General features: G+C 40.0%; 3 protein-coding genes and 1 pseudogene across 3 annotated transcripts in view; all 4 read left to right on the top strand.

Annotated features, from left to right (window-relative positions):
* Positions 1-498, top strand: part of LOC138057136 (beta-2 adrenergic receptor-like) — a 4285-nt gene extending 3787 nt beyond the window's left edge. Inside the window, exon 2 of the mRNA XM_068903203.1 lies at positions 1-498. This exon is cut by the window's left edge and continues 545 nt beyond it. Within this exon, the coding sequence (XP_068759304.1) occupies positions 1-137 (137 nt within the window). The 3' untranslated portion in view covers positions 138-498.
* A 10395-nt stretch (positions 499-10893) lies between these two features.
* On the top strand, positions 10894-13767 carry LOC138057135 (E3 ubiquitin-protein ligase TRIM71-like). The gene has a single exon (XM_068903202.1). It carries the CDS (start codon positions 10910-10912, stop codon positions 13148-13150), a length of 2241 nt encoding a protein of 746 aa, XP_068759303.1. The 5' UTR covers positions 10894-10909; the 3' UTR covers positions 13151-13767.
* A 4397-nt stretch (positions 13768-18164) lies between these two features.
* LOC138055917 (uncharacterized) lies at positions 18165-19407 on the top strand (annotated as a pseudogene).
* Positions 19408-20278: 871 nt separating this feature from the next.
* Positions 20279-23112, top strand: LOC138057132 (E3 ubiquitin-protein ligase TRIM71-like). Its single transcript, XM_068903200.1, has one exon. It carries the CDS (start codon positions 20305-20307, stop codon positions 22552-22554), a length of 2250 nt encoding a protein of 749 aa, XP_068759301.1. The 5' UTR covers positions 20279-20304; the 3' UTR covers positions 22555-23112.
* The last annotated feature ends 755 nt before the right edge of the window (positions 23113-23867 follow it).

Below are 23867 nucleotides of genomic sequence, written 5' to 3'. Positions count from 1 at the left end.
GAGCGTACTTAAGGTTGCTCGGAATTCATCGTGTGGGACGCGTAGACGTGGAAGTGCCAGCGAACGTACACGATCAGCCAAGAATGAAGACTGGAGAAACACATTTGCGGGAACTGAACAATTCCTCAGTCAACTAAAACAGAAAAATGAAGAACCAGGAATCTTAGAAAAACTAAATGGCAAGATCATGCTTCCCCAGTACTGTTCATCGGTACTTCAGCAAAAGGAAGTGCGATTCCGATTTTGTTTTCGTGTTAGGCCTTGCTTTCGTTCATAAATTTAAGCTTTAGTTTTGTTTACATTTCCTGTTATCGATACACAGATCCTGGGTCTCCTGGCGTGGCTGCACCGCTCTCGAAATCTACACCAAGAGAACCGACGAAAAGTCACCCGTTGCAAATATACAACTTTCAACCTCTCTTATCGGCTTATATATCGTATGACCTTATATGGAGACTGATTTCGATGGTCGTTTTGTAAAATTGAAACAGCTCAGAGTATAATAAATCTTCATGATGCAATTATTTTAATCGTGCTTCTTGAAATGAAATGAGCTATAATTTATTCGGCACTACGCCTCCTGCAGGCCATTTACTATGAAGTATCTCATATCCAACGCACGCTCATAGAGTCATTAGGGAGCTTTACAACGACAACGGCGACGGCAAGGAGAACGTCACAAATTTGCATATATAGTGGGCAAAATCAATAGCTTTGCACGCCCTGCACGTGCGTTTTTCATTTTTGTCCATTTCTTTGCCGTCGTCAGCAAAGCAACAACGTGAAATTACCCAGTTTGAGGTGTTATGGAGAACGTCAGCACCTGGAGATCATTTTTCTCCCCTAAATTAAGCGCCGCTCGTAACGGTTGAAAGACCTTTGTCATATTAAAAGGCTTGGAATAGTCGCGAAGTGATTGCAATAACGTGAATTTATGTTTTGAGGTGACGTTCTCGTTGCCGTTCCCGTCGTCTTTGCTAAAGCTCCCTATTTAAACAATAGAGTGTTTCTGTCGAGGAACTATCGGCTGATAGTTGCCCCGCGGAAATTTGATGTTCTTAAAACAAATATTTGCCCGAGAAGCGAAGCTTCGAGGGCAAATATGCTAGTTTTACAGAGGTATTTTCACGGACGAGTACTATCCATCCGGGTATTTTCCGCGAACGGTCACTATGGGCTGAAATGTCTCTCCGCGGACGAACACTATCGCATCACGTGATCGAATTAAACCAATAAGAATCGGAGAAAATTTAGTGGTGAACTACAATGTTGAATATGTCTGCCTACAAAAAAATATACACTGCTTCTGCGATACAGACTTCGTGTAAAAATCAGGCTAGACAATAGACCAATTTCGGTATAATTCAGTCCTGACCAAAAGGCATCCGTCTCGGGGCTCTGGGAATGAATTTAAGGGTTTGTGTGAGTTTATTTCCAAGAGCCTCGAGATGATGCCTTTTGTTTAGGACTGAATTTTAATATATGGAAATTGGTCTATTCAAACCTCAGGGGATCAGGAAAGTGAATAATGTGAGCAGGAAAAGAATGGGGGTAGGGCGGTGGCATATAGGGCAGATTATGCGCCAAGTACGGTTGTTATTCAGAGTAAAAGTGCTCTGAAACCTATGAAAAAGGAGGGCTTTCAATCGAAACAAGAATGTACCACACACGATTAATCTGCACTCTTAGACTTGTTCTTCTCCCACCACCCGTTGCGTGCAACCATTAGGGAATTTAAGAAACGACGACGGCTACGACTACGACAACGCAACAAACTTTAATATCATTGGTTAAAAGAGCATAAATAATCGTGCTGCACGTGCAGCACGGATTTTAGCAAGTATGTTTGCGGTCCTCTGCATAACGACGACGTGAAATCACCAAATTTGAAGTTTTGACGACAAAATAAGCATGCTACAGAGAATCCTTCATTCTCTATTTAAAATTTGAAACCGCTCGATACTTTGCCCACATTGTACGACGCGAACTAGACTGAATAATCGCGAAAGACTTAAGATAGAGCCAAGTTATATTTTGAGGTGGCGTTTTCGTCGACCGTCGCCGTCGTAGATCTTAAATTCCCTCTTGTGAACGAGGCGAGCGGAAAATGACCTGTAACATCCTCACTCAACACCTTGCAATTGGCTGCCGCACGAGTCTCAATTTTCAGTTGGTGTACCAAGCAAACAGCTCGTCACCCCCTGAATGTTGTTTGTGAAACATGCATTACACATTCATCCGCCACTAAGGGCTAGAGTTCACCTTTGAAAGCTTCAAAGTCAAGAATCTCTATATTAATTACGTCCTTGGCAAGTATTCAATTTATGAAAGTTAACAATTTATCATTACACCCTCGGCTATCCAAACAACAAGAGGCTCTAAGTAGCCTATACTGATGCGCTGCCAGGTTATTTGTACTTTTTTTGACAGTTTAATAATAACAATAATAATAAGAAGAAGATTTAGTCTAACAGCTCGATCCGTACGACCCGGGCCGTAAGACCGCAAATGGAATCACAAAGTTTGAACAGTCAAGATGCGATGATTCGGGCGCGACCATGCACATCCCAGAGAAAATGAGACATCTTTAAGGGCTAGACTTTCAAAAGTCCTTCGTCTCGTGTAGATTCGCGACCGAAAAATCACGCTTCGCTCGGCAAAACATTTTCTCCCGGGATTCTCGTGAGGTGGAATTATGGCTTGCGGTTCGTGCGTAGAATTGAAGGGAGATTTTAATAGTCAGGTGAAGCTATGATCCTCGCAGTTATGAACGAAATTTTTGCAGTTGCGTAGAGAAGCCTGGAAAATTCAGGACTTCAACGGGGTTTGAACCCGTTACCTCGTGATACCAGTGCAACGTTCCAACCAACTGAGCTATGAACCCACTGACGTCACACCGGTATCGCGAGGTCACGGGTTCAAACCCCGTTGAAGTCCTGTTTTTTTTAGGCTTCTCTACGCAATTGCAAAAATTGCGTTCATAACGGCGAGGATCATAGCTTCACTAGATTTCATATCCACAGTTTAATATATGATCCATATATCATATATCATTTCATCGTAGATTTTATTAGGTCTTACAAAACGTGGACCCCCAAACTGGACCCCTACTGGACCCTACTTGAAAAAAAGAAAGAAAACAATAGTTTGGGGATACGAGCATGTACATCTTGAGGTGGTTTAATAAGCGCCGAGTACTGTGATTCATGTGACTGATTGAAACTGTATAATCAAGCGAAGCAATGATCCTTGCAGTTATGAGAATTTATGGCTTTCACTTTATTTCATATCCGCAGTTCAATATATGATTCATTTCATATATTATTTCCTTCGTTGAAATTATATACTTTGCTTTTGAGTATACTCCCTGTCGTAAGTAAATGCGATCCGTGTTTGATTTAAAAAGGCAAGTTGTGGTAAAAATAACTACGCATCGTTTCTGGGGAAAGGAAATGTAAAATAATCCCTGAGAGGACATGTGGTCACTAGTAAAATAAACTACAAAACCTTGAAAGATTGAATGGGAAATAAACGGAAATAGATTAACATTGGCATCAAACATGTTGATCATTTCCGAGTTCACTTCAACCTTTTTTCAATCGGAATACTCATATTTAACGGTCAATTTAGTTCAGACTTGTGGGAGGCGCGGTGGTCTCTTGGTTGGTGCGCTCGACTCCGGATCGAGTGGTCTGGGTTCGGTGCCTGGCCGGTGACATTGTGTTGTGTTCTTGGGCAAGACACTTTACTCTTATGGTGCCTCTCTCCACCCAGGTATAAATGGGTACTGGCGAAATGGGTTACCCCCAGTAACCCTGCGATGGACTAGCATCCCATCCAGGGGGGAGTATAAATACTCTTAGTCGCTTCATGCTACGGAAACCGGAGATAAGCGCCGGCCTGATGGGCTTTCTGGCTCGTAAGCAGTGACTTAGTTCAGACTGAAAGCTTTTTCTAATTGTATCTCACAAAGCCTGCGATGACGTTTATATAAAAGGATAAATCAAGAAGCGAAAATGAACCAAAAGACTACAAAAGGTAGCAGGCTGCAAAGCTTTTCTTCTAATTCCCTGTTCGCAGAGGTCTCCATTCTTTTTGCGTTGCGTCAGCCCAGCGAACGCAAAAGAAAAGAGACCTCTGCTTGCAGGGAACTGTTCTAATCTTCTGTGTAACAAGATCTTACCGCGCATCTTAATTCCTGCATTCGCGCATAACCACAATCGGTTGCGTTTCGAAGAAAAAATGTGTTCTTTTCTCGATTAGAGAGCTCCTTCGTGCGGCAGCAAAAACTGTGCTCTAGAAATCGTGTGAACTTGATCCATTACCTGTAACTGTCCTTGGGAACTGTCTACGCATGATTCTTCCAACTTCAACTTCGATTAACAATAGTGTCCTCATGAATAGTACAATACCAAATGCTCCAAGAGTTTCTGCATTCAAACCCCTACTCAAGAAAAAACGTCCCCTTTGAATTGAAGTTCTTACGATACACTCGAACAAATCTCCCCCACATTGCATGGACGACGGCCGGGAAAGACCTGACTTCTTATAAATTACTCATTATCCGCACTTATAATCAATTCAACGGGCGCATCTGGCTCGCCTACGATGGAGCCTTTGGTGATCCGAGCAGGCAGCAGCTTCTTAACTTGTTGACTGGTCGTCAATGAACGTGACACTGTATAACTTAATTCATTTGTGCCACAGGAACCTCATTTCCGTGGCAGCGATCAGTTGCAAATCGTGGAACAAGGATATATAGTTGTTCCGCCCAGTCAATTTACTGTCGCTTTGCTCATTGTGCACAGTGTGATTTATTTTATTTATTTATTTATTACTAGTTCTGCCATCAACCACATTACAGTTTTTAAGAAAATAATATGTTGCAAAAAAAAAAAAAAAAAAAAAAGAAAGCATGTAAGGGAATACAAATAATTACAACAAAAAGTTATTAAAATAATAATTAATGTTGATGTCTGCGGTTTATAAGTTTAAGCAGAAACCCATAAGGGTTGAAACGTGTAACGGCCCCTTGTGTGCTGGGAAACAAGCTTCTGAATATTCAATTTGCTAAGTACCATATTTGGAACAACAAGAGCGAGGGGTTTCCAAATATGGTACTTAGCACTAAAACATTCAACCAATCAGTTCGCACTGAATATTCGGAAGCTGTGAACGCGCGTTACACGTTTCAACCATTATGGGTTTCTGGTTTAAGTTTATTATACATTCACCTTTCGCACATTTTCCATTGATCCTTACCCGAAAAATAGCCTAGCTTATGGAGACAGGTAGATTACGGCAACGATGCCTAAAGAAGCCAAGTGGCTTATGAACAAAGGTGTCCTAAAATAGTGCATGATCATATGGTATTCAAGAAAAGAATATCTTGATATGTAATTTTATTCGGTATTTATTCAAAAAGAAAAAAAAAACACAGGCCTTGCAATTGGCCTCACTGTGCATCTGCGTGTTCATCCCACCTAAACAGGATCCCAAGCGTTGCTACCGGTTACAAATTGTTTAAATCGTTCGGCTTTAACCCTTTGTCGCTACCTCCTTAAGATTGTACCGTAGGTCCCTCGACGGAATTCCCCCTGACATAGGGGACGTAGTTTCCGGTGCTGTGGTCTGACCTTATCTGGACGGGGGCATCTTTCACTTCCTAAAATTAATTGTAAACTGCGTAATAAGCAGTCTGGCTAAAGTCTCCCCTAAAGCACTGTAAATTAGCCCTGAAAAGCCCAAAGGGGAGAGACTAATAGCATCACCTCACTTCACATTAATGAGAGTGATATTGCACAAAACCAGTGCCTGTAACGGAGAATTTTTCCCACATTCATTGCCATTACAGACAAAATGATACAATCCATCCAACTAATTAACGGAGGTCCCAAAATCTGGAACTCTCTCCCGGTAACAATGACTCTCTTAGTTAGCAATCTAAGATTTATGTGTTTTAACTCAAAAAATAGGTCGCGTTGTTTGTACCCTTTTCAATCAAGTTACATGAATTCACATTTTGTTGATTCCGCTTCGGATTGCCTTTTGTTTTCAAAAAGCTATTTGAACATTGCTATCCTTTAGTCTGTGTCGTTGGTTTTTGTTAACTCTTCCTCGTTTTTTCACACACGTAGTTCGAACTGGCTATTAGGACGTCACAACTCACCAGCCTGCACTAGACTGACAATGGAGGATAAATTCCAGATCCACTCCAGCTCCTCGGAAATAGTGCTTCACTTGATTAAGATGGGAAAGTTTAACCACGGAGTGCCTGTGTTCCGAAGGCATCCAATGAAATGAACCAAAGGCATCCAATGAAATGAACGATGTAATAGACGTCCTGTGAAAAGGTTGTTGTTTTGCTCAGCCATAATTACACTGACACTGGCTAAACTGGTCCTATGTGAATATATGCAAATGATGAACCGGCACAAATAAAGGGATGGATATTGGTAAGTAAGAAAGTTCAAGTGAGTACAATTAGTGCAAAAAACCGTATCTCTTCTGATTCTCTATTTTCGCATTCCCCATAATACACTTTGTTTGCCCACCCAAATTTTGCATAAACCATTGTTTTCAAATGCTCATGGGCACTGCATATTTCCAAGAGCATTTGAAACAATGGTTTATGCAATCCCGTATCAACTCATGATCAGTTGATGAACCCTTTTCTTTATTTCACTTTCCCACCGAAACAGTACTACAATTTCTTTACAAACTAAACCCCTTTATCCTACATGTGAAAGAATGCTTTACTTCCAGCAACCGTCATAAGCCAATATTCTTGACCCAAAAGCCAAGACAACGGTTGTTTTAGACTAAACACTGCAAATAGGTGATTACTCCAATCTGATTATTGTATCACTACAATGCGTGCCAATCCTTTATCTAGAATGCAGTGTATGACACGTGCAAACTGCAGACTAACTGTAACTCGCTTTAACAGCTAACCGTTTGAAAATGGGTACTTAGACTTTAATACTGCTTCTCGGCGCTATTTGTAGGCAGTCTCCAGTTGTCATACACCTACTGAAATGTTAACTGTTTCAAATAAGTGCGTAAACCTAATTGAGAGCTTAACCCTAATCACTCAGCTGAGAATTTAACCGCCTAAACACTAAAAATTACCGTTTACATGCATAAATAGTTATTATTGTCTTTGACTAATAGAGACAACAACTCGTCATAATCTTGAAATGATTTCTCTTGTTTATTTCATACGTACTCCATAAAATTAAATATGTTAAAATGGGCAGTGCTCTAAAAAAATTAAACCAGTTAAAAAAAACTAAACTGGTTTGAAAAAAAATGAACTTTTCAAACCAAAAACAAAATTAAATCACAACGTCTACTTTTTGAGCCGGCTCATATATGTTTATTCACAATTTCAAATTAATTTCTTTGTTTAAAAAGTCGTTACGTAACGGATTGAGATAAATACACTTCCGTGGAAGAGTTTGATTATTTCGTTGTTTGCCGATAATCTCAACGTTTTCCCGAGGCACAGCCGAGGAAAACATTGAAATTTCCCGAGGGACCGACCAGTCATTAAGTGATTTGTTAAATAGCACAAAAAGAAAAACGTGCAACGGCAACAGCAACGGCGGTCGTCGGTCAACATTTGCGGGTAACAGTCCACTGTTTCCCTCTGACGTCATAGATTTTGCACTGTTGTCGCTCAGAGACTTCTGGCGGGAAACAGTTTTTAATTGTTAGATGTCATGTGATCTCGAAGTAACCAATGAGAGCACGCGCTGTTGTGGGAAAAAATTCAGCTATGTAACAATGGTGGATATTTACCGAGTCGCGACTTTCACCGACACTGAGGTGATCAATTGTTTTATTACACAGAAAAAAAAAGGAGAATTCGATTGCGATCCCTATGTAATTTTGAAGGAAATAAAAACTATGGACTGTTTCACGACTGCCATCGCGAAGTCCCAGACGGTATAAAGCTTGTTCTCAAGATACGCTTGAATTTTCATTAAGTATTTGTCCCAAGCGTTATGCCTCTTAAATAAATGTTGAAAGCGTGTTAAAATAGAAGAAACTGTTTTGTTTTGTTGCCTTTTCCCTGTTTCAATGTTTCCTGGCGGCGATTATTCCTGTAACATTGACCTCTTTTCTGTTTGTTTATTGAAAACCAGTACTCAGTCTCACTCGGTCAAATTTCTCAAAGGGAACCTCCACTTCAACATTAAAAAATAACTTCAAACCAGGGGGCGCAGTGATGGCGCAGTGATGGCGCAGTGATGGCGCAGTGATGGTGCAGTGATGGTGCAGTGATGGCGCAGTGATGGTGCAGTGATGGCACAGTGGTCAGAGCACTCGTCTCCCACCAATGTGGCCCCTGGTTCGATTCCCAGAGTCGGCGTGGCTTGACTTTGTTGGTTCGCTACCCTGCACCGAGAGGTTTTCTCCGGGTACTCCGGTTTTCCCCTCTCGTCAAAAACCAACATTTGACTCAATTTGCGTTATTTGTTAATTTCAGTTTACAGTGTCCCCTATTAGAGCTCCAGCACTAGAGTGACTAAACACTTAAATAAAGCGCCTTTCCTTTCCTTTCCCTTTACAGTCAAGTCAATCTAAAATATTTTAAAGAAAGCGTTTGTATCCGAGAGAAACAAGTTTTAGAATCGCCTATTTTTATTTTCAAATTTTGCGGGTGCCGCCATCTTGAATAATTTTGACGTGTTACGGTTGCCCTGTTGTTATTAGCCAAAATCTGTTTGTGTCATAACAATAGGGCAACCGTAACACGTCTCAATTATTGAAGATGGTGGCGATAAACTCGGTTCCAGGCTTTACCGCTACGCCCGTAAGAGCACCGAGTTATAAAACAAGGTGCAGCAAAATGCACAATAGAAAGCACGTGGCGGTGTTTGATTGGGCAATGCACAATAGAAAGCACGTGGCGCTGCTTATATTGGTTATTAGAAGCGAATTACGTAGTCCAAAATCATGGAGAGCATTGTAATGCGTTGTTTGGTTGATATTCCTTGACAGGCTTCTCACCGTTCAGAGAGTTTGCGTTCACATTTCTATGTTTATTTCTCGAGAGTTTCAATAGAAGAAACGAAATAAATATGACAGACCGAGTGACCCACATGCATTACAGTATTTTATCTTTTCTCTTGCCCTCACAATTCCGTTAACAAAACACTATTTTTGTTTTGTGAAATAGTTTCTTGTTGAAATAGTTTCTTATTAAAGTCTGGTCCAACGTGACCGCATGGTATACTGCTGGTAAGTTCATGACTTGCGGGGAGATAACCTAGAAAAACCCTGGTTCACATCCCATTGATCCTAGTAAAACAACTGTCAACCTGATTGGTAGTGAATTTGCAGCTTTGTCACTATGTGCTATTATATATAATTATGACAGGAAATAAATTACTTCCCTAACAGACTTGGTAATTATTATTAATGTAGGAAATGAATTCTACACTGCTTTATCAAGCTTATCGAGAAAAACATATTTAATGTTAACAGGATTACCTGCAGAAGTCATAGTGTTCAGCACAACTTTTCAGATTCAATACAGCCCAACTCATATTGGTAATGTACATGGAAGTTGCACAATATATTTTGCTTACTGTATGTCTTTGATAGGTGCTTTCCAAAATTTGATCACATAGAGTTAAAATTCTTTTATTTTGACAATTGGATGCATATTACTGTGAGTATGATTTAAATTACAAGAAATTCGATTCTCGTGCTATGGGATTAATTTGGCACTGGCCATCCTGAAGCAACTTGTGTACTTCTAAAAGTATTTTCAAGTGTCGAGATATGGTGCAAATCTTCACGTGTCGTGCACGTGAACAGGTGACCTTTACCTGGAGCACTGCACGAAAAGTTGGTCGTCTTGGAAAGATGTTTTCACACCTCACTTTCGTTTCTCTTTCATTTTTTTCTGCAAAAGATGTTTCGATTAGTCATTTCGTTTCATCTTAAACCGTTCAATTAGCGTTTCCTTTCTCAAACACTGAGCACAAATACCCATCGATCAGCAAAAAAAAAAAAACAAAAAAACGATGTGCTTAGCCATTTTGAACTTAATACACTATTTAACCTCGTTTTCATGGTCCAGTGACGTGGTCATTGTCACCACTTATAATGAAGATAATCCGGGTCCGGGTATTCACTACATACACATTCGAACATCATGAAAAGCGCAATGTAAGGCCGATGTAAGAAGGACAGACTTCTCTCTTTTTTTTCTTTAGTCCTGAATTAACCATACACCACTGTAATTTTGCAGGCCCGAGTTTAGGCTAAATGTAGTCTCTTGTTTTTGTAGAAACGCGACAGGATGTTTAAGTCCTCCATCGTCAATTACCAAACGTGAACAACGACGCACTGGGTTTCTACCATTATTTTCAAGATATGCTTTTTACATGGGTAGTTCATATTCAAGTTTATCAACTTTAAGTGTGCGGTATAGACTGACAAAACCATTCCCTGGGGCGGCAATTTTTATTTGGTCTCGATTTACACGCAGTGACGAACTGTCTCGTTGGGACCAGCAGTGCGTTCGTTAATTACCGGTAATATTGGTCTGTCAGATCCCTTTTTTCTGCTGGTTCATGTTTCTAGGGCTAATTGTTACGATGGAATCTTGATTTTATGAAATCTTAAAGCTCTCCTTCGTCTTAACTTGTTCATAAAGGCATTCCTGTTGTGCAAAGCTCCGTGATCTCAGCATACATCAACACTTCACAAAGGCCACTTCTTTGCCCTCCCTTTAATTGTGTTCTTTTCAAAGCTCGCTGTCTGCATAACAGACAAATTTCTGGGAATCAGAAAACCATAAAAAAAAAAAAAAACAAAAATTGGCTAATGGTCAAATGTTTCCAAGGTATCACGAAGGCAATACGTTCGCGACGGGGTAAAGTTTAGCAACATGGATATCCCAAAATTGCTTTTCAATCTTCGCGAAGAAGCCTCTTGTCCGGTGTGTCAAGACATCCTTAAAGATCCAAGATACCTTTCCTGTTTGCACAGTTTCTGTTTGCACTGTTTGATAAACTGGCATCGAGCGAGTGGCGGTCAAGTTGATTTAAGTTGTCCGAAATGCCAAGGCCGTAGTAGAGTTCCTGCAACCGGTGATTTGAAAGATCTTCCCACAAGCTTTTTTCTCAGCGGGTTCATCGATGCCCTGGCTATTAAAGAATCTGACAAAACACAAGTGACATGCGGAAACTGCGACAGGAAAAGCTCTAAAACCTCGTACTGCTTCGAGTGTTGCAAGTTTTATTGTGATGAGTGTTTAATTGGCCACAACATAATGCGAGGCTACAAAGATCACCGCGTTCTTGCCGTAAAAGAATTTAAAGAAAAAGACTATGAGGTAGTGGTGAAACGACCCGTGTTTTGCCCAAGGAAGGGGCACGAGAAAGAAGAGCTTAAGTTCTTTTGCAAAATATGTCCCGAATACTCAATTTGTCAAACTTGTGTTATCTTGCATCACGCGGGACACAATGTGACATTAATCCAAGAGGAAGCCGAAGCTCAAAAGATCGAGTTAGCAGATCTAATTCAAACGCCAAAAAAAACCTTGAAAGCAAAGATGAAGATGGTCACTCAAATTGACAAGGACTACGCTCAACTTGTTCAACGAAGCGAAGGCATGCTAAGAGACGTGGATGTTTTTGTTGACAACTTAATGAAGAGACTTCAAGAGGAAAGGCAAAATATCAGGGCATCAGTGGAAAACGAAACCAAGAAATCGCTTGAAAGTCTAACGACCAAAAAAGCAGCGATTCAGCAGGAAATGAAGGAGATCGAATCAGCGCTGGAAAAAGCTGAGAAACTTTTAATACAAAGCACAGACGCCGAGGTGGTTCAGCTAAAGAAACCATTGCAAACCATTTTAGAACGGGTGGGACAATTGGAGCCAGTTGACCCTGAAAGCCTGTTTGAATTAGTTTTCATGGAAAATAAGAAAATCCTGAAGACAATCAACCACAGAGGCATTGGTCTTTTGAAATTTTGCAGCGCAACTGATGCAAGTGAATCTGTTGCCGAAGGCAAAGGACTTTGTGAAGGAACTGTTGGGCGTGAAGCTCAATTCATTTTAACGACAGGAAATGCGTCCACAAGACAATGCTACAATAAGAATGACAATGTAACGGTAGACTTGAGAGACGAGCAAGGGCAGGGATGCTTAATCACATTTCTGGTTAATGATAACAAAGATGGGACCTACAAAATCAGCTATTTTCCTTCATTTGAAGGTAAATTCAATTTGTCAGTTAAGGTAAACGGGCAACATATTCGCGGTAGCCCTTTTTCTGTTTTTATTAATTTTTTTAATGTCAAACCTGTTTTATCTTTTGGAAAACAAGGCTCGAATGATGGAATGTTTATTTGTCCTAGGGGGCTGGCAATAAATTCCAGGGATGAAATCGCAGTCACTTCCAATCACAAGGTGCAAATATTTGACTGCAAGGGCAATTTTCTGAGATCCTTTGGTCGTCAGGGCAGCGACAAGGGACAGTTTCAATACCCTAAAGGAATAGTTTTTACTAAAGATGGAAATATTTATATCGCAGACTGCGGGAACCATCGAATACAAACTTTTAATGAGGAGGGGAGGTATGTGAGTATGTTTGGTGGGAAAGGAAGCCTTGATAGCCAGCTCAAGAATCCTTGGGGTTTATCATTGGATTCCAGTGGCAATATTATTGTTAGTGATCGGGGAAACAAATTCATTAAGTTGTTTTCCCCTGATGGAAAGTATTTAACAAAAGTAGGTGGACCCAGTTCTCTTAGTGATCCTGTTCATTGTGTTCAGTCTGATGATTATCTCATTGTGTCAGACTTTGGTGATTACAGAATAAAAGTATGCACTTGGGAGGGGGACTATCATTATCAGTTTGGCACAAGAGGGACGGGGAATGGACATTTTAATCTTCCTTGTTTTTTGTCAGTGACTAAATCAGGACATGTACTTGTGTGTGATCGTTATAATCATAGAGTGCAAGTCTTTGAACTGAATGGTAAGTTTGTTACTAAGTTTGGAAAAGAGGGCAGTAACTTTGGAGAGTTTAAGTATCCAGTATCAGCAGCACTCCTCAGCAATGGCCAAATTGTTGTGTCTGACAACGGGAATCATCGAATTCAAATATTTGATAAACCTTGAGCAGACACTAGCTAAAAGCCAAGTAACAATAATCTATTATTTAAGTTTGATTTTCAGCTTTCACGGACCTTTTTTTCTATGTGGTTTTCTTGTAATCTGTTAGAGAGTTGGTGTTATATTTTAGGCGTTTTGTTATTATAATTATTGTGATTCTCTGTTCCTGAGTTCCATTTCTTTAAAGTGACCAGAAAGTATAACTGAGTTTCTTTTCCATTAAAATTCATTTTCTTCAAAGAAACAAGAAATGTTCAGCAGGGTGAATTATATTGCCCAGTGAGTTCCGATATTGTTAACACGCTGAGCCATTAAATTAAGCGATTAGTTATCTTAGAAGCTTAGGCAGTTTACTTTTAAGAACAACTTTTTTATCATTTATATTCAACATTTTCGGCGTGATAATCGCTTACATTATAGCAAGTTGTTAATTCTACGCAGCAACTCTAAGTATTGAAAAACCCGTTTGGTATGAGCAAGTAGTTTCCCTTGTTATTTAACTATATGTTTGATATGAAAAGAAATGCACGAAATGTGGAATTATTCTGCAAGGGCAGTATTGTAGTTTATTAATTATATTATCTTTACAATGATATACCAGTGCTGTGAACCTTAACTGAAAGTTAAAAGAAATTTAAATAAAGGTCTCATGTGAATATGCTCAGTTGTCTACTTTATGTTTCCTTGCATGGGATTGGCAGTGTAGCGTGGCTTTACGTAGGGTAGGGTTGGGTTGTGTGTAGGTGAGTGGGATGTGGGGCCTGATGGCTGACGTGCCAAACATGTATGTCTCCGTATGATTGGAGGAAGAGGTTTTACATTTGTGAAATTGAAAGCTTATCATAGAGTAACGTTCTTTTAATTAAAGCTTGAGCTACCACCCTTCCTGTCAAAGCCTTCCTTATTAACAACTACCCGGCGGTAATTGCAGTCAAGCAGGAATGGCTCTGGAAAACTTGATTGGAGTAGGAACAAGGTGCTGTTTCAGGAAACGTTTTCACTTCAGAGTACCAACTACACAAGCCTACCCCTCCAAGATACGTACACATATTCACATTAAAATTAAAATTGCACTGTAAAGGTATTTATGTCGCATAATATAGCAAGGAAGACAAGGAGAGTTTAAACACCACTCAAACGGTGAATCAATTTCTGATGTGTGTGCTTTCTTCACGAAGAACTGTGTTTTTATTTCAAGACACTATTTTCTAAAAATGTCAAAAACAAGTAAAATGAAAACTTTTAAAGTTTAGGTAAATGCATGACAGTTGGACAAATTTTGTCGCACTTGACACCTAGTGAATAATGAACACCCAAGTTTCATGTCAAAATAGTGGTCCAATTCTTGTACCACTTTGACAGCTGAATTAAGTGTACACAACCAAAAATGTCTTTTTTTGAAGAGCAATCTAGCATAAAATTACTTCAGCTCTAATAAATGAGCGAGATCAAGAGGCCCTTTAAAAGATTGACACTCCAACATGCAAACAATAATTCTTTTTAGAGATGACAAAGGGATTTAATAGGACCGTTTCGTTGAACTGGTGGACAGTCACTCTGACTAGTGAAAATATATTGTTTCCTTTATTTAAAGAGTGCATTTTCACAGATCGACCTGATAGTAATAGGAATTAAGCTCCGATCGGGGAATTCAATTTTATGTTCTTCAGCATTTCTAGACTCCATGCGGCGATTAGAACACCCACACTATTCTCAGCTTCATGGCATTCTGAGAGCGCGTTAGACCGCATTCTGAGAGCACTTTCCGAGACAGCATTCTGGAGAGCGCCTGAGGACGCTCGGCCACGGTGACGGAGTTCTGACATTGCCATGAGAGCAAACATTTAGTTTGCAATCCTTTCCGCCCGCGTTGATTGACACAGTATTAAACCTCACATCTGAAAGTGGACAGATGATTTTTCTTTGAGAACGGCAAGCTTTAAAGGTAAGGAGAACTTTCTACGTTATTTCCAGATCTCGTTTCTTTCTTGTGTGTTCCACTGCGAACATTATTTTGCATAGAACGAATACTCCAATAAATTGATTAATTTATTACAGCCATTTTGAAATCACTGGGTATCCTTGCAATCTGATTGGCTCTCAGCAGTGCGATTTATTCCCAAATTGCACTATTTTTTGCTCTAAATCGCACCATTTCCCATGCAACGAGAAAGGAACATTAAAACAAAACAACCAATCAGATTTCAAGGCTCGTTTAAGGTAACCAATCAAACTGCAGGAAAATGAAAGACAAAGAAAATCAATGTGTGGCGAACTTTCCAACTTTTGTTCCCAACTGGATCAATAAAATATTGGTACTGACTAAAGTCCCCTAATTTAGCGATTAAATGATTATTATGTGATTTTTAAATGGATGTAATAAAGTGGTAGTTGAACTTCGTGTCGTGCAAATTAGGTCTGAAATCATACTTGTGATTTCAAATCGCACTCTCGCTGCGCGCTGGTTCGATTTTGAAATCACATGTATGATCTCCGACCAAATTGCACTCCACTCAGTTGAATTACCATGGTTAATTAATTAGTTTAATGTTTCATGTTCCTTGAAAAACAATCACAGTACAGCAATGAGAAGCCAAAGCCAGAGGCTCATGCGGCGTAGGTCAGAGTACAGAAATTACAAGAGGTGCCTGCTGATTAATAGTAATAATAATATAATTATAATAACATGATAAAGACAAAAAATATTCCTTAACAATAATATTATTGTGGACATACTTAGCAAGAAAGAAACAACATAACAAAAAAGTAAAATATAATAAGAAAGGAAGGAAAGTTGTGATAGAAGTAAGCATAATACATGTATAAAAGATAATTGAATGAGGGAAAAGAAACTAAAGTGGCAAATAGTCATCTTTCATTTGAGTTTACTTTTATAATTGGAAAGAGTGAGGGAAGTACATAATGAAAGAGGAATACTGTTCCAAATTTGAAGATCTTGAACAAGACCTATTTCTTGCAAACCAGTTTGTCCAGTCGATCCGACCTAGAAAGAAGATGAGAAAATAGCTTTTAATGACCAACAAAATAAAAATTGAAACCAAGTATTAAAAAAAATAGCTATCGTCTTCACGGGGACGCCGCAGCAGTTCCCCATCCAAGTAACGTAACCCCATTCGAAGGGGCTTAACTTTAGGTAATCGCTAGTTAGTTGACACTTAGACTAGCATCAACGATTGTAATCTTTGTGTTAAACTGTTGTCTTCGAAAGCTGTCAGAAGCTCAGAGTACAAGCTAAACTTTCTGTAAGAAAAGGAGTTGAAGGAAACTTAATGTCAGCCTGGAAGCGAATGTTTCTCGATTCCCTTTTATTTTCTTCAATCTTTCTGAGTTTAGTATATTACTGAACCCCCTCTCTTCTCACGGGATATTTATCAAAGACATCTACCATGGCACTACAATGCTTTACAATACCAAAACAATATCGTGTGATATTAGAGATACATATTACGAAAGGACAACTTGAATCTCCTGAAAACCAAAACCCAGCTCAGTTGACAGTTGAAAAAAAAACCATTGTGTCAAATTACTGCACTAACCGCACACGTATGCAATGCGTCCCTATTTTTAAAAATATCCCCTCGTCAATCCCAATTCCCTCCCCCCCCCCCCCCCATCTTCCCTGGGTCCCCAATACCCCGTATCCCATTAATTTCTTAAGGGAACAGGAAAAGTTTCCTCAATCAAAATATGGAACGGAACGAATGTGTTCCTTTTGAGACTTTCTTTTCTTCCAAACTACTTTTTTTTCTCAAGAGACTGGATAATCATTTAGAATAAAAAATATGGCTGCCGGACTTTCGATCATTACTTATAAGTTGTAATTCTCACCTGCAGTTGTGCATGAATTGATTGAAACCCGCGCGATTCACTTAGGCAACTAAATACGAAGGCCTATGGGGTGGGCCATGTTTTTTCTTTTTTCAAGGAGCATGGTACTAGTGGGAGAAAGCAAATGGAACAGGTTTTTCCGACCATTCAGAGAAAACCAAAAAAAGAGAAATACCTCTGCAGGTATTCCTTTTTCCCCCAAATATTTTCGGTGTAAAAGTCTGTTCCATTTGATTTACCACCAGATCAATCGGATTTTCCGTACAAAAGGAAAGTGCCCCAAGTGATTTTTGCTAAATAAATAGGTCACTTTCAAAAGCATTTTCTCCAGTTTCTTTTGAGAATTACAGCAGTCCCAAGAGAAAAGAAAAACAATGCTTAGGCAAAATTTTGGGCAAACAAAGAGTACTACGAATTTTTAAGTGAAGTGATGATCCTCGCAGTTTGTAAACGCAATTCTAGCAATTGGGGAGAGAAGCCTGAAAAAATTCAGGACTTCAACGGGATTTGAACTCGCGACCTAACGTTGTCGGTGCAACGCTCTAATCAACTGAGCTATGAAGCCACTGACGTTGGAAGCTGGTCATTTGTGGGTTCTAATGTTCCCGTGATAAATGAATCAACGATGAAATGATATATGATATTTATTCCATCCATTTAGAAAGCACTGGTGATCCTTGCAATCTGATTGGCTCTCAGCAGTGCAATTTACTCCCAAATTGCACTATTTTTTTGCTCTAAATCGCACCAATTCCCCTGCCAATGAGAGAAGAACACTAAAACAAAACAACCAATCAGATTTCAAGGCTTGTTTAAGGTAACCAATTGCAGGAAACTGAAAGACAAAGACAGCCATTGTGTGGCGAATTAAATTACCGACTTACGTTTCTGAATGACGATTATGATCTCCTTAAGGCTGAAGACTTCAAGGGAGTTTCCAACTTTCAGTGTCCATTTGACGAACATTTTGGCGATTTTTCTTCAGTCTGCTCAGGATCCGTGTGCTCCACAGTCCAGCAAAACAGAAATCAATAAAAGCCACACAAAAGCAAATCCAGAGCTAACGCAAGAAGTAGATGTTTCTAGGTTTCCTGTAGTTTCAAGCGATGCAATACAAGAGCTCAAGGCTGTCGCTGTGAATAAAAATACGTCCCGCTCCACAAAACAATGGATGAAGGTCTTCAGAAGCTGGTGCCAGTACCGACATCTTGAAAATGTCACTGCCACCTGCTGGAATAACCAAGAGATGTCCTCGAACAAGGCATAAGTGAAAAGAGCTCGCGCGTACGATATAAGGCACGCAACAAAAGCATGACGACGAGCAGTTACACTTGTTAACTATTATTTAATTAGTTTTACCCTGTTACAGCTACTAAGGTTAAAGATTAATTGAAGTTAAGCAGTTCATAAGGCACGCTTACTGTCCTTCATGGCCATTCAGGTATTGAGCTTGATTAACCTCGAAATCCAAGTTCCACCGACTAGCGACAACAATTCTTTTAATAATTTTGATTCACTAGATTCTTTTCACTCACTGGATTTTCTGTTTTCACAAACTCTTACAGAAGACTTCATAATGATCTCTGACTTCTTTGTGTTCTTCCCTTCTCGGGTATCGTCTCTTTCTTCCTATCGCAGTTGATTATAGTTTCCTCACAGTATCGCATCCATAGCATAATTTCAATCACAACCGGCCACGAGGGTAAGCCCTCCGGCAAAAGAGTTTTTTCTATTACTCACAAGCCTACTTTTATACTTATACTCTAAGCATCTAGAATGTTCCGTTGCTATTTATAGTGCATTACAAGGTGCAATATTTGTAGAAACTGCTGAGTCTCATCAAAGAAATTTCTGGAATATTACAGACTGTAAGACAATTCTAGAAAAGTCTGAAAGTGCATGACAGATAAACTAAAAGTAATTCTGATCCTCACAACACACCATTGAAACAATGGCGCGGGAAGAATTTGACAAGGTCCTGAGTAAGTTCTACGCCGAGGTAAAAAAAAGGACGGAGATGATTACGAGCCGGATCATGCAGAGTGCCCTTGAATGGTTATTAAAGGAGAAAAACTATTCTTCCAGTGTCGTGCAACCAAGGGACTTTCACAATCCACAATAAATCCTCAAGGCAAAGGCTATTTCTCTGCGTCAGCAAGGAAAGGGAAAGAGACCCAACAAAACCCAGCCGCTCACACCAGACGAAGAGTCATCCCTGTGGGAAAAAAGGTCAGTTGGGTGATTTCAATGGAAAGGTCTTGACCAGTGTCAACTTTAAAAGTTTGCCTGAACAACTCGGATTACGAGGTTGCCAGGAGTACTACGTCGCGTACGTGGATGACCTAGTAATAAGACCGCAAGAAGATGGCACTGAAGTTGTAGAGTTTGAGGGTTGTCCAATACACACGAACTGAATCGGGTCGACTTTTTGGTGAAGACGACCCGTCAAGCGGAAGTCGGGTCGTGGTGTTTGCGGAAGTAAAGTAACAGTAAGAAGGTTCGAGGAACTTTCTGAAAATGGTGACTGTTCGTAAAAAATGCAACATTTTTAAGGGACAATGGCATGATAATCCCTCGCGTTCTTCTGAAAGAGTATATATCGTCCTCGATGACTGTTAACTTGAAGGCGTTGTAGAGACGGTTAGTCCTTCCAAACGCTCGACCTGGCCGGTCAGTTCTATCAAATACTTCAACTGCTTGTGACGTCACCGACTTTAAAGCAAAACCTTATTCTTTTGGGAACGAGAGAGGATGTTAAGTCCTCCATCGCGATTACCAAACGTGAGCAACAACGCACTGGGTAAATACTACACTAGGTTTCTACGATAATTTTCGACCTATGCCTTTTAAATGGGTAGTTCATTCTAGTTTATCTTATAAACTTTAATTGTGCGGTATAAACTGGACGCACTGTCCCGTTGTAACCAGCAGTGCGTTCCTTACATATACCGGTAACATTGGTCGGTCAGATCCCTTCTTTCTGTCGATTCATCTTTCTAAGGCTAATAGTTACGATGAAATCTCGGTTTTGTGAAATTTTTAGGCTCTCCTTGGTCCAAGTCGTAGATAAACGCATTCGTGTTGTTAAAAGCTCCGTGATCTCAGCCTATATCAACACTTCACAAGGTCACTTCTTTGACCTCCCTTTATCCCTTTATTTTGTTATTTCAAAGCTCGCTGGCTGCCTAACACACAAAACCGTAACAAAATAATCCCAATGATTGGCTAATGGTCACATGATTCCTAGAAAAGAACGAAACTCCAAAAAGCCGGAGAGACGCTCAGTTCGCGACGGGGTGAAGTTTAGCAACATGAATATACCAAAGTTGCTTTTCAATCTTCGCGAAGAAGCCGCGTGTCCGGTGTGTCAAGACATCCTTAAGGACCCAAGATACCTTCCCTGTTTGCACAGTTTCTGTTTGCACTGTTTGATAAACTGGCATCGAGCGAGTGGCGGTCAAGTTGATTTAAGTTGTCCGAAATGCCAAGGCCGTAGTAGAGTCCCTGCAAGCGGTGATTTGAAAGATCTTCCCTCAAGCTTTTTTCTCAGCGGCTTCATCGATGCTCTAGCTATTAAAGAATCTGACAAGACGCAAGTAACATGCGGAAACTGCGACAAGAGAAGCTCTAAAACCTCGTACTGCTTCGAGTGTTGCAAGTTTTATTGTGACGAGTGTTTGATTGGGCACAAGATCATGCGAGGCTACAAAGATCACCGCGTTCTGACCGTGAAAGATTTTCAAGAAAAAGACTATGAGGTAGTAGTGAAACGACCCGTGTTTTGCTCAAGGAAGGGACATGAGAAAGAAGAGCTAAAGTTCTTTTGCAAGATTTGTCCCGAAAAATCAGTTTGTCAAACTTGTGTCATCTTGGATCACGCGGGACACAAAGTGACATTAATCCAAGAGGAAGCGGAAGCTCAAAAGATCCAGATAGCAGGTGTAATTCAAACGACAAAGGACAACTTGGAAGCAAAGATGAAGATGGTCACTGAAATTGACAAGGACTACGCTCGGCTTGTTCAACGAAGCGAAGACATGCTAAGAGACGTCGATGTTTTTGTTGATAACTTAATGTGGAGACTTCAAGCGGAAAGACAAAATATCAAGACAGCAGTGGAAAACGAAACCAAGAAATCGCTTGAGAATCTAATGACCAAAAAAGCAGCGATTAATCAGGAAATGAAAGAGATCGAATCAGCGCTGGAAAAAGCTGAGAAACTTTTAACACAAAGCACAGACGCCGAGGTGGTTCAGCTAAAGAAACCATTGCAAACCATTCTAGATCGGGTAGGACAAGTGAAGCCAGTTGAGCGTGACCCTGAAAGCCTGTTTGAATTACTTTTCGTGGAAAATAACAAGATCCTGGAGACAATCAACCGTGGAGGCATTGGTCTTTTGAAATTTCGCAGGGCGACCGACGCAAGCGAATCTGTTGCCGAAGGCAAAGGACTTTGTGAAGGAACCGTTGGGCGTGAAGCTCAATTTGTTTTAACTACGAGAAACTCGGCTGCCGAACAAGTTTACGATAAAAATGATAATGTAACAGTAGACTTGAGAGACGAGCGTGGGCAGGAATGCATAACCTCACTTCTTGTTAATGATAAAAACGACGGGATATACAAATTCAGCTATTCTTCTTCATTTGAAGGTAAATGCAGTTTGTCAGTTAAGGTAAACGGGCAACATATTCGCGATAGTCCTTTCTCTGTTATTTTTAGATCTTTCAATGTCAAACCTATTTTATGTTTTGGAAAACAAGGCTCGGATGATGGAATGTTTATGCATCCTCGGGGGCTAGCAGTAAATTCAAGGGATGAAATCGCAGTCACTTCCAATCACAAGGTGCAAATATTTGACTGCAAGGGTAATTTTCTGAGATCCTTTGGTCGGCCCGGTACCAAAAGGGGACAGTTTTATTTCCCTACAGGAATAGCTTTTGGGAAAGATAGAAATGTTTATGTTGCAGACACCGACAACCATCGAATCCAAATTTTTAATGAGGAGGGGAGGTACATAAGTATGTTTGGTGGGGAAGGAAGCCTTGATAGCCAGGTCACTGAGTATCCTTGGGGTTTATCAGTGGATTCCAATGGAAATATTATTGTCGCTGATTCTAGTAACAAATTCATTAAGTTCTTTTCCCCTGATGGAAAGTTTCTGACGAAGATAGGTGGACCCAGTTTTCTTAGTTATCCATCTCATTGTGTTCAGTCTGGTAATTTTTTCATTGTGTCAGACAATGGTGATCACACTGTGAACGTATTCACCCGGGAGGGGGGTTATAAGTATCAGTTTGGCACAAGAGGGACGGGGAATGGTAAATTCAACCATCCCCAATGTTTGTCAGTGACTAAATCAGGATATGTACTTGTCTGTGATCAGTATAATCATAGAGTTCAAGTCTTTGAACTGAAGGGCAAGTTTGTTGGTAAGTTTGGAAAAGAGGACAGCAACATAGGAGAGTTTAAGAATCCATTTTCAGTAGCGCTCCTCAGTAATGGCCAAATTGTTGTGTCTGACTGTGGGAATCATCGCATTCAAATATTTGATGAACCTTGAGCAGGCACTTGCTAAAAGCCAAGTGACAATAATCTTAACCCTTCTTTTTAATGTCATTGGCTTGTAATCTGCGTTTCACTCACAATGATTTTTTGCGATTCCTTGTTCCTGGGATTGATTTCTGTATAAGGGAAGAGAGAGTATAACTGTTTTTTTGCATTGAAATTCATCTTCCTCAGTTTAAGAAATCTACTTGTGAGAAAATATGAATTTTAGCAGCATGAATTATATTGCTCCGTTCTGTGAGTTCTGATATTGTTAACATGAACTGAGCCAGGTCGGATTGTAGTGTTTTCCTTAAGTGAGTAGTTATCTTAGTAGCTTTGGTTTGATTAAGAAAATAATGCAGTTCACTCATAAGAACAACTTCCTGATCGTTTAATTCAACGTTTTCTCAATAATTGCTTGCATGGCAGCAAATAATTGTAAATACCACGTTGTAAGTTTCAGTGTATAAAAATCCGTTTTTTAGTGTACATGAGCAAGTGTTTACCCTTTGTACTTACATCTTTATAATGATATATACAAGTGCTGTGAACCTTAAAACGTAATTGAAAATTAGAAGAAATGGAAATAAAGGTCTCATGTGAATATATTTGTGTACTCTGAGTGGTGTCTGTTGTTTCCTTGCGTGGACTTTAAGGTGTAGAGTGGCATAAAGTAGGGTTGGGTTGGGTTGTGTGATTGGGGAGAAGAGGTGGGGGGGGGGGGGGTGGGGGGGTGACTTGACAATATATGTTTCTGTATGGTTTTATTTGATTGCAAGCGGAGGTTATTGAAATAAACGTTTCACATTTGTGAAATTGAGAACTTATCATAGCGTGGCTTCGCGCGCCAAAAAATGTGTCCTAATCCGAAGGTCGTTGGTTCAATTCCCACCCTGGTCAAAAGCAGCACTTCACATTACACTCTAATCAGTTAAGTCTGTTGGAATATAAGTGCTACACGCCCAACGTTTCCAAAAACGTAACCCTTCCTTGTACTTGTACATCACAATTAGAAACCTCTTCCTTTCACAAAGCCTACAGGCAGTAAGAAGAAATAACCAGGGAGCTCCGCTTTTAGGCTTGGCTTGGCTAAATCTATATATTAGAGTTCGTTTAACTTCATCCCTTTCGATTAAAGCCTTCCTTAACAACTAATTGAGGTCAAGCTGGAATGGTTCTGGAAACCTCGACTGGAGAGTTGATACAAGGACCTCTTCCACAACACGTTTTCCTCTGAGCACCAAGCGTATATGGTAACAATTTCATTGTGACTTCGCCACTTTCTGATTAGTGTCCTTGACCTCAAAATGTGTCATTATGCAAAAG

This window comes from Montipora capricornis, chromosome 7 (genome assembly GCF_036669925.1).
Source record: "Montipora capricornis isolate CH-2021 chromosome 7, ASM3666992v2, whole genome shotgun sequence".
Lineage (NCBI taxonomy): Eukaryota > Metazoa > Cnidaria > Anthozoa > Scleractinia > Acroporidae > Montipora > Montipora capricornis.
This window is presented reverse-complemented; position numbering and strand designations above follow the sequence as displayed.